This window comes from Barbus barbus (assembly GCF_936440315.1).
Source record: "Barbus barbus genome assembly, chromosome: 13".
In the NCBI taxonomy this organism is placed as follows: Eukaryota; Metazoa; Chordata; class Actinopteri; order Cypriniformes; family Cyprinidae; genus Barbus; species Barbus barbus.
In genome coordinates, this window is record NC_136741.1 from 32,451,199 (window position 1) to 32,461,294 (window position 10,096).

The 10,096-nt window shown below is 40.0% G+C and overlaps 1 protein-coding gene across 2 annotated transcripts; it reads left to right on the forward strand.

Moving 5' to 3' along the window:
• Positions 1-386: 386 nt before the first annotated feature.
• Positions 387-7,823, forward strand: mtrf1 (mitochondrial translational release factor 1). 2 transcript variants are annotated; one of them, XM_079431081.1, is made up of 9 exons: positions 387-785; positions 2,513-2,601; positions 3,447-3,528; positions 4,543-4,650; positions 5,734-5,906; positions 5,987-6,104; positions 6,257-6,393; positions 6,540-6,638; positions 7,573-7,823. In XM_079431081.1, the coding sequence occupies exons 1-9, from the start codon at positions 485-487 to the stop codon at positions 7,672-7,674; spliced, it is 1,209 nt and encodes a 402-aa protein (XP_079287207.1). In that variant the 5' UTR covers positions 387-484; the 3' UTR covers positions 7,675-7,823. The 2 variants fall into 2 exon arrangements, with proteins under 2 accessions (XP_079287207.1, XP_079287208.1); XM_079431082.1 differs by having other exon boundaries at positions 7,569-7,818.
• Positions 7,824-10,096: the final 2,273 nt, after the last annotated feature.

The following is a 10,096-nucleotide window of genomic DNA, read 5'->3' on the forward strand; positions in this document are numbered from 1 at the left end:
TATCATTATATTATATTATTATAGCCCTAAACTAACTGTTCCAGTCAATCACTGTGCATTCATATATAATACTACACACCTTAATCATCTCAAGGTGCAAACAGGAAATTAATTATTAAAATATTTCCACCAGGGGTCGCTGACCTTTTTTATTTATTAGAAACATTTATACGACACTAATTAATTAATTCAGTCTTCATACTTGTCAAATAAATGAAAACCCGACCCTGAAATCTCTAGAAAATGATCCAATTAAGGTCGTGACCCGGTAAAAATCACAAACGAATGTGATTGGTCCATCCTGAGCAGCGCTGAGTAAAGTAACAGGCGCTAAACATTACATTTGACCAACCAGAGACCACGCCGGTTGCTAAGCCCCGCCCACTACATCATTCTAGTTCCTGTTTTCTATGGCCATGCAGATCCGGTTATCATGAAGGAAATGATTTGTTAATCGATCCCAGTCTAGATTGATTGACAGCTGATGGCGGCTCTGATCCGGATCCTGCTGCGCTTGTCGCCGCGCGTTCACACTGTGAGAGTGCTCAGATCAAACGGACACAAAAGCGAGGATCTCCTGAAGAACGAGGCGGTTCAGAGACACATTAAACGCGTGATGGACGAGCAGAAGGCCCTCTCTAGTCGTTTAGAGAGCGGCCAGATGACTGAGTCTGACAGGAGAGACTTAAACCTGCGACTAGTTGAAGTGATGAAGGTGGTTAAGGCGTTTGAGAGAACTCAACTAGCGCTCGGAGAACTAGCAGAGATACAGACTCTCATCCACAGTGAGTGACTGACCTCTGGCTCCTCACTAACTCCTCACTAACTCCTCACTAACTCATGACTAACTCCTTACTAACTCCTTACTAACTCATGACTAACTCCTCACTAACTCATGACTAACTCCTCACTAACTCATGACTAACTCCTCACTAACTCATGACTAACTCCTCACTAACTCCTCACTAACTCATGACTAACTCCTTACTAACTCATGACTAACTCCTCACTAACTCCTCACTAACTCATGACTAACTCCTCACTAACTCATGACTAACTCCTCACTAACTCCTCACTAACTCATGACTAACTCCTCACTAACTCATGACTAACTCCTCACTAACTCATGACTAACTCCTCACTAACTCATGACTAACTCCTCACTAACTCATGACTAACTCATCACTAACTCATGACTAACTCCTCACTAACTCATGACTAACTCATCACTAACTCATGACTAACTCCTCACTAACTCATGACTAACTCATCACTAACTCATGACTAACTCCTCACTAACTCATGACTAACTCATCACTAACTCATGACTGAGAAAGACGCGAAGGGAAGGTGGATTTGTTGCTGGATGACGTTGTGGTGACGTCATCGCGTAATCGCGACGCAAAATTGTCACAACATCAAATCTCAGCAAAAAAATATATTTTGTGTTAATTTAGATTTGTTTGTAAAATAATATGCATAATATTAAAATATAAATAATTGTATTTTTAAATACATTGAATTATTGAACACAATTTGAATGATTACAATTGAAGTTTTTTTAATAGCTAGTAAACTAGTAAAACTACACATTCTCAACGATTATGCTTTAAGCAGTGTATTAGTAGTTAGTTAGTATGCTACACTCTAAGAAAAGTCTCTAAATATAAGACACAACAATCTATTATGTTAATATAATGTTAGTGTTGTTTTTTTAACTTAATTTTAAATTACGCATTATATTTCGGGTTACAGGGTTATAATGGATAATATCCTGGAAAATTACTAGCATCTTTTCCATTTTTCTTACAGACTGATCAACAATCACAGGTACAAGCTACTAACAAAGTGTATCATAAATGAACAATTATTATTATTAAATTAAACAATTGATGTGTGTGCTGCGAGGCGTCTTTGGTTTCCTCTTTTTGTGTGATTTGGATGGAAAATGTGTCTTTTTATCGTCTGAGTCACTTATCAAAAGCCAAATACATTTTAAAAATGGCTAAATTTGTTGCTTTTGGAAGAAACCGTTGCTAGGGTAGTCTGAAAAGTTGCTACATTTAGCAACAAAATGGCGAAGTTGGCAGCGCTGTTCAACTGTGTTCCTAATGTTTGTTCAGATTCACGGTAATAAACGAAAATAACTGTTAATGTTGCAAAATACTTCAGTTATGAAGCTACTGTAAATCAGCTTCAGCTTGGTGTATCAGAATTTCCAATATAGTTATGTTTTCTTATTTTTCATATTCATCCATACAGTATATTCCCCAGTTTAGTCTATTCTCTTAGAATTTAAGCACAATATATTCAGTTTGGGTTTTGTATTCATTTTCAATCTTTTCTTTGAATCATCTATAATAGGTACCACTTATGATTTATGATCATTGTTTTAATCAAATATAATTTCATATAAAGACATTATCTGTCTGCATCAAGCAGCGCTACAGAAGACGACGGTAAGCTGTAATTGATCCTATAATCGTGTGCAAATGTTCTTGATGTGTTACAGACACCGGAGCTGAAGACCAGCAGATGCTTTTGCTCCTGCGAGAGGAACATGAAGAGCTGAGCAGAAGAATAGAGAAGCAGAACAAGGAGGTTTGGACTGTTCCTCAGATTTACGTCTTAGGAGCTTGACTTGAAGTGTTACAGGAATAGTTCAGCCAGAAATGAAGATATCCTCACTCTCAGTTCATCTGAGATCAGGAGGAGTGTGTGTCTTCATCAGGTTTGTATAAATGTGTCTCTGCATCAGTGTCTCAGCAATGGATGCTCTGCAGTGAATGGGTGCCGTCAGAATGAGAGTCCAAACAGCTGATAAAAACACCACAATAATCCACACCACTCCAGTCCATCAGTTAACATCTGGAGAAGACAAAAGATGAAACTAATCCAGCATTAAGATGTTTTTAACTCAAATACCATAGAGTCCATAATAACTCTTCCTCCAGTGAAAAAGTGTTCCTGTCTGAATCAGGAGAGAAATCTGCAGATCAAGCAGCATTTACAAGACAAAACAGCTCTAAACAAATGTGTCTGGATTTTGATGTGAGAGACAACAGCAGATGCACTTTTTCTCTGGAGGAAGAGTTATGGATTATGAATTATAGTATTTGAGTTAAAACATCTTAATACTGGATGTGTTTCATCTTTTGTCTTCTCCAGATGTTAACTGATGGACTGGAGTGGTGTGGATTATTGTGGTGTTTTTATCAGCTGTTTGGACTCTCATTCTGACGGCACCCATTCACTGCAGAGCATCCATTGCTGAGACACTGATGCAGAGACACATTTCTACAAACCTGATGAAGAAACACACTCATCCTGATCTCGGATGAACTGAGGGTGAGGATATCTTTGGCACATTGTCATTTTTGGATGAACTTTAAGGAATTGTGACTGAAGAAGTGATAGAGTGTCCATGTTTTCTTTACTGTTCTCAGCTGATTGAGACGCTGGTTCCCGCTGATAATCTCGACAGCAGCAGCGTCATCCTGGAGGTGGCAGCAGGACGGACCACCGGAGGTTTGATCATCTTCTGATCAGACGCGAGTCGTTCTCTGACAGCGGTTTGATGCTTGTGTGTGTGTATGTGAGACATACGAGGACTTAAATTTGTATAATGACACGGGTATTACTGTAACGGGGCGAATGAGACGCGAGGATCCAAGTGCAAGCTTTTATTAATAAACAGGCGGGCGGATCAAACAATGGCAAACAGGTATGGTACGGGCAAGACACAGAGCAATCCTAGGGCTAGCGAGAGTCGACGATCAGCGAACAATATCCAACAGAGCAAGGCAGAGAGATGATCCAGGTATATGAGCAGTAGTCCAAGAGAGGTGCAAACAGAGCCCAAACGCCAAGGCAAAGGGTAAATCCAGGAAACACGGGCAAGAATCAAAACACTAGAAAAACACACAAGGCAAGACTAAGACAACAAAGAGGGTTCTGTATCGCAGCTAAAACTAGGAGAGTTATAAATGCAGAACAATACTGGAACTAAACAGAAAAACACAGAATGGCTCGGTAAGACAGCTAACACTACAGGAGTGATAAACGCAGAACAATACTCGGCAGAGAGGAAGAGGAAGTCCATGGTTTATGTAGGGTGTGTGATCAGTGCAATCAGCTGTGTGTCGTCAGTGCAATGGATGATGGGAAATGCAGTCCAGGGTAATGTATAACAGTCTGTGTGGTGTGAGAGACTATGTGAAGGAAGAGTGACCTCTGGTGGCGAGAGAATGAAAGTCCATGGACCTGTTTCATGACAATTAACAAGGAGAAGGTGATATAGGAGGACATTGCCCCATGTCCCCATTTTTCAAAACGCTTATAAATCATACAGAGTGAGCTTTTTGAGAAAGTAAAAATGCAGAAAGTTTCCTGTAAGGGGTAGGTTTAGGTGTAGGGTTGGTGTGGAAAATATGGTTCGTACAGTATAAAAACCATTACGCCTATGGAGAGTCCCTACAATTCAAATGAACGAACGTGTGTGTGTGTGTGTGTGTGTGTGTGTGTGTGTGTGTGTCGATGTAGGCGACATCTGCCAGCAGTTCACCAGAGAGATGTTTGACATGTACCAGGGCTTCGCCTCCTATAAACACTGGGACTTTGAGCTCTTCAATTACACTCCGGCAGATTACGGTAGGCTGCGTTACTAGGATTGGGTATCGTTTGAATTTTATCAATTCATATTCCGATTCTGATTCTGCTTATTGATTCCCAGTCTCGATTCCAATGTGGTTAAACAAAAACATAAGTCAAACATTTAGATATCAATCATATTTATTCTGTGTCTCTTTTTGCAAAACATTTAATTGCTGCTGAACACAATGAACAAAAATCAGCCGGCTGCAGAAAAACTGGACTCCATTAAGAGCTGATTATGTGCAAAATAGACCTGATTCTGGATAAACTGAGACTTTTTATTTATTTATTTTTTTCAAATGGAGGTTGTAGTTCTCTCACAATTCTGAAGAACAAATATTAGACAACTAAAACAAAATTCTGAATGGAATGATTTAGTGATTCTTGAGATTTTCTTTCATTACTGGATGAGTCAGTGTTTTTGAATCAATCTCATGATTCAAAGACAAATGTGACCCTGGAGCACAAAACCAGTCATAAGGGTCAGTTTTTTTAAAAAATTGAGGTTTATGCATCACCTGAAGCTGAATAAATAATATTTCCATTGATGTATGGTTTGTTATGATAGGACAATATTTGTCTGAGATACAACTATTAGAAAATCTGGAATCTGAGGGAGCAAAAAAATCTAAATATTGAGAAAATCTCCTTTAAAGTTGTTCAAATGAAGTTCTTAGCAATGCATATTACTAATCAAAAATGAAGTTTTAATATATTTACGGTAGGAAATGTACTAAATATCTTCATGGAACATGATCTTAATATCCTAATGATTTTTGTCATAAAAGAGAAATGTATAATTTTGATCCATACAATGTATTGTTATCTATTGCTACAGATATACCTGTGTTACTCATGACTGCTTTTGTGCTGCAGGGTCACATTTACATTTTTAACAGCCCCTTTTCGCCACCTAAAAAAAAAAGATGCACACACAGGAATTGAAATCTTAATTTTACACCAATATCCGATTCTGGAATTGGAATTGATTTTCGATTTCCAACCCTATGCGTTACCCATCATGCTCTCTGAGTCTGAGTGTGTGTTGCGCGTGGCTGATGGTGTGCTGTGGGTCATCAGGTGGTCTCCATCACGCGGCCGTGAGGATCTCCGGCGGCTCTGTGTACCGCTGGCTGAGGTTCGAGGGCGGCACGCACCGGGTCCAGAGGATTCCTGAAGTGGGTCTGTCGTCCCGCATGCAGCGCATTCACACGGGAACCACGACGGTCGTAGTGCTGCCGCAGCTGAGCCACGTCAGGACACGCTTCAGTGCTTAATAGCATTCTGTGTGTGTTTAGATCTGTGAGTCTTATGATGTTTATTACCTCCGCAGGTGGACATTAACATTGCAGCTAAAGACCTGCGCATAGACACGTTCAGATCGCGCGGCGCAGGAGGTCAGAGCGTCAACACCACTGACAGCGCTGTACGCGTGGTTCACCTGCCCACAGGTGCGTCTGAGCTGGTCTAATAGTGCTCCAGACATTCACTGAAGGTCTTGGTGGTTTGTTTTGTTTCTACATGAAAACAGCCTAAGATGCAGACATGGCATTAAATAAAAATATACTACTCCGACTGAGTGGATCATGGCTCTTGTTCTCAGGAACAGTAGCAGAATGCCAGCAGTCTCGCTCTCAGCTGCAGAACCGCAACACAGCGCTGCGTTTGCTCCGAGCTCGACTGTCCCAGAGCATCATGGGACGGCAGAGAGCGCAGACGCACGCCACACGCAGACAACAGGTGAGTTACCTGTCACATCACATCAAGATCATCAAACTAAATACAACAAACGACGCTTTACTGCGGTTGTAGAGTGTAGCACTGACGTTTAATACTTTCATGAACAGGTGTTATAATAACATCATATATGTGTTTGTGTCTCTCAGGTCGGCACTCGATCTCAGTCGGAGAGAATTCGCACGTATAACTTCAGTCAAGATCGTGTGACGGACCACAGGATCGGTTCTGTGACGCGTGACATCAAGGTAACGCTCTGAACCTATACATCTACTGTATCCTAAACCTCTACATGAACAATATTTGCTGTTAAACGTGTCACACCAATCTCCTCATGTCTTCTGCTTGATAGTTTAGAGTGTTTTATCTAGTAGAAGCTCTTCTAGTGTAATTGTACAAACAAATGTCTTTCTGCTGTCAAATCTGTACTGATTTTGATCAAGTAAGCGTCAGAATAACTGCAGTCATATCTCCAGATGAACTCTTACTGGACTGAAGCAGCTCAGCTTTACTTGATTCTCCATCAATCATTTTCTAGAAGAATCAGTGCGTCTCAAATCTGATCATCAGGATCTTCTGAGGAGTTTATTTCTTCATCTCTCAATCAGCATTGCATTATATATGTTTGGATCATTTCAGTCTCATCTTACTGAGACATATTACTGGAGATATAGAGCGACGACTGATATTTAGATCATTTAATGTCAGTATCTGCTGTACTGTTATAAACATCTCATTGATTTATATCACAAGCAGCAGTATTTCATCATAGAAATATCAGCATCTGCAGCAGATTCATAGTTTTGCTCAGTTTGAGTCTCTGAATAAAACGGAGCTGTTTTTCCTTCATATTCTCACTGTATCAGACTCTATGAGCCATAAAGCCTGATGAAGCAAATATGATATAAAACATAAATCATGTATCCAAGCTTTTAAAAAAATCTATTACTTGTTATTTCGTAGATGTCAAGGTTTACAGGTTTAAGTTGCTCAACAGCAAAATTCTCAACCAGTACATGTTTGACTGCTGCAGGCAGGGGGCGAACACATCTGTTCTGTTCCATTTCAGTCCATTAATACTGTGTGTGTGTGTGTGTGTGTGTGTGTCTGTGTGCGTCTGTGTGTGTGTGTGTCTGTGTCTGCGTCTGTGTGTGTGTGTGTGTGTGTGCGCGTGTGAGACAGGAGTTCATGAGGGGAGGCGAGGCTCTGGAGGAGGTGCTCAGGCTCCTGCAGGAGAATCATGAGAGAGAAGCTCTTCTGAAACTGGTGCAGAACATCAGCTGATCAACAGGAGAAACATTAGACTGAAGATGCTGTGAAACTACATCAGTGAGAAAATACTGACATGAGAATACTGAATAAATTTTGTGTCTTCATGACTGAGATGTTATGTACATATTTCCTGTCATTAAATTATATTTTATATACATATGATCAGCTTCATGTCTGAGTTTGTCTGAATCGATACAGTTGTTCCAGTAATGAAGGTCAAACACACAGCACAGCGTTTAAGAAGTGTGATGTTAAAAAATTTACATTTTTAATGACATTTTTTAAATTTCTATTTGTTTGGAAAAGTCACATCACATGTGAGTTTCTGCAGGTCTTAAAAAGTCTTAATTCCCACAAATTAAAACCGTAAAAGGCTCTTAAATTAGAGCAGAAAGCCTTCAATTCATAAAGTCACGCATTGCAAAGAATAAATATCTTCCTCTGTATTTTTGTATTCCAATAAAAATATATAAACATTTTTAAGTCAAGATACTTTTACTGGAGACGCAAATGTTGAATTTCTGAAAAACAACAAAATTAACCGAGTAAAACAAGATTAAATATCTGCGATTGAGGAATGAAACCCTGTTTTCCTTTGAATTAACTTGATTTTTCTGAACCCATTGGTAGATATTTGTTCTTGTTTTAATCATAAACTCAATTCATTTTTGATCAATTTCTCATTAAACAAGACTTCTTATTTGATGTATTTTTGCTTCTCCAGTTAAAGTATCTTTATTTAAGAATCTTTAGTGATTTGCACTGAAAAACAAGACGGAAATACTGAGGAAAATCAGAGAGTACAGTATCTAGTGTGTGATAGCAGAGATATTCAGGCCTTTTTTGTGTAAAAATGAATGAAAAATTATTGAAATCAGTTGGAAGTTGTGGTTTTCAAACTTTTACGTTAAGACAACATACTGATGTATTGTTTTCCCTTCAATTTAGTTCTTAAAGTTTCTTTACTTGGCCTTAAAAAGGTACTGGAGAGAGAGATGCAGTATTCAGTGGCTGATCTTTAAGGTTTTCAATAGTTGATTCCTAAAATTATTAGATTTTATCCCTCAATCCTCAATCTTAATGTGTTGAATATGAGTCTGTTTATTGTGCTCTTTTTATTGTGACATAAAACAGATCTTCAGTGTGATCCAGATGTTGACCAACAACTGACCAACAGACCTCAGCATGTTAGGTCAGGCCACACCTGCTCCACCACCATCACACTCAACACCGGCGTACCACAGGGCTGTGTGCTGAGCCCATTCCTCTACTCCCTCTACACCCATGACTGCAGGCCTGTGCATGGATCCAACTCCATCATCAAGTTTGCTGATGACACCACAGTGATTGGCCTCATCAGAGACAACGATGAGACTGCCTACAGGGAGGAGGTACAGCACCTGGCTGCATGGTGCGCTGACAATGGCCTGCTCCTCAACACCAGTAAGACAAAAGAGCTTATTGTGGACTTCAGGAAGAAGAAAAGTGGCACGCATGACCTCATCCATATTAACGGGATGGTTGTTGAACGTGTCTCCAGCTTCAAGTTCCTGGGAACCCACATCTCGGAGGACCTGACCTGGACCACCAACACATCCAGCCTAGTCAAGAAGGCTCACCAACGCCTCTTCTTCCTTAGGACACTGAAGAAGAACCACCTGTCTCCAGCCATCCTGGTGAACTTCTACCGGTGTGTGATAGAAAGCATCCTGACCAACTGTATCACAGTCTGGTATGGGAACTGCTCAGCTGCTGACCGCAAGGCACTACAGAGAGTGGTGAAAACCGCCCAACGCATCACAGGGACACCACTTCCTGCCATTGAGGACATCCAGAGAAAACGCTGTTTACGTCGAGCTCGCAGCATTCTTAAGGACTCCTCTCACCCTGACCATAGACTGTTTAACTTACTGCCCTCTGGGAGGCGCTTCAGGAGCCTCCGAACAAGGACAAGCAGACTCAGGAACAGCTTTTTCCCTACAGCTGTCTCCCTACTAAACTCTGCCCAATGATACCCCCCTCACACACCACTACAAACTCTCCTCCCCATCACTAAATTGGTTAAAAAAAATTTTTTTTAAACCCTACACACTGAGTACTACGTACTGGAAATTTTTATTTTCTATGCACTTTCAATATTCATTGCACTAGTGTTTATATATCTTAATGTATAGCTTATTCATATCCATTTGTAATTATATTCATAGTTTTTGCTCATAGTGTACATACATTTACTGCATAATCCATCTATATAGTATGTTCATATCACCCATCTGTATATCATACTGATAGTATTTAAAAATTGTAAATTATGTCCATAGTACTGCCTTATCTGTATATTCTGTACATATGTAACATATTGTAGGCACTGTATATCCTGTACCTCTGCTTATTGCACTTCTGGTTAGATGCTAACTGCATTTCGTTGCCCTGT

What these genes read in the sequence shown, in the direction of transcription:
- mtrf1 (XM_079431081.1), top strand. Translation starts at nt 485, where the DNA reads ATGGCGGCTCTGATCCGGATCCTGCTGCGCTTGTCGCCGCGCGTTCAC. An exon ending in GATACAGACTCTCATCCACA is followed by an intron (nt 786 to 2,512) that starts GTGAGTGACTGA and finishes GATGTGTTACAG; the next exon opens with ACACCGGAGCTGAAGACCAG. An exon ending in AGCAGGACGGACCACCGGAG is followed by an intron (nt 3,529 to 4,542) that starts GTTTGATCATCT and finishes GTGTCGATGTAG; the next exon opens with GCGACATCTGCCAGCAGTTC.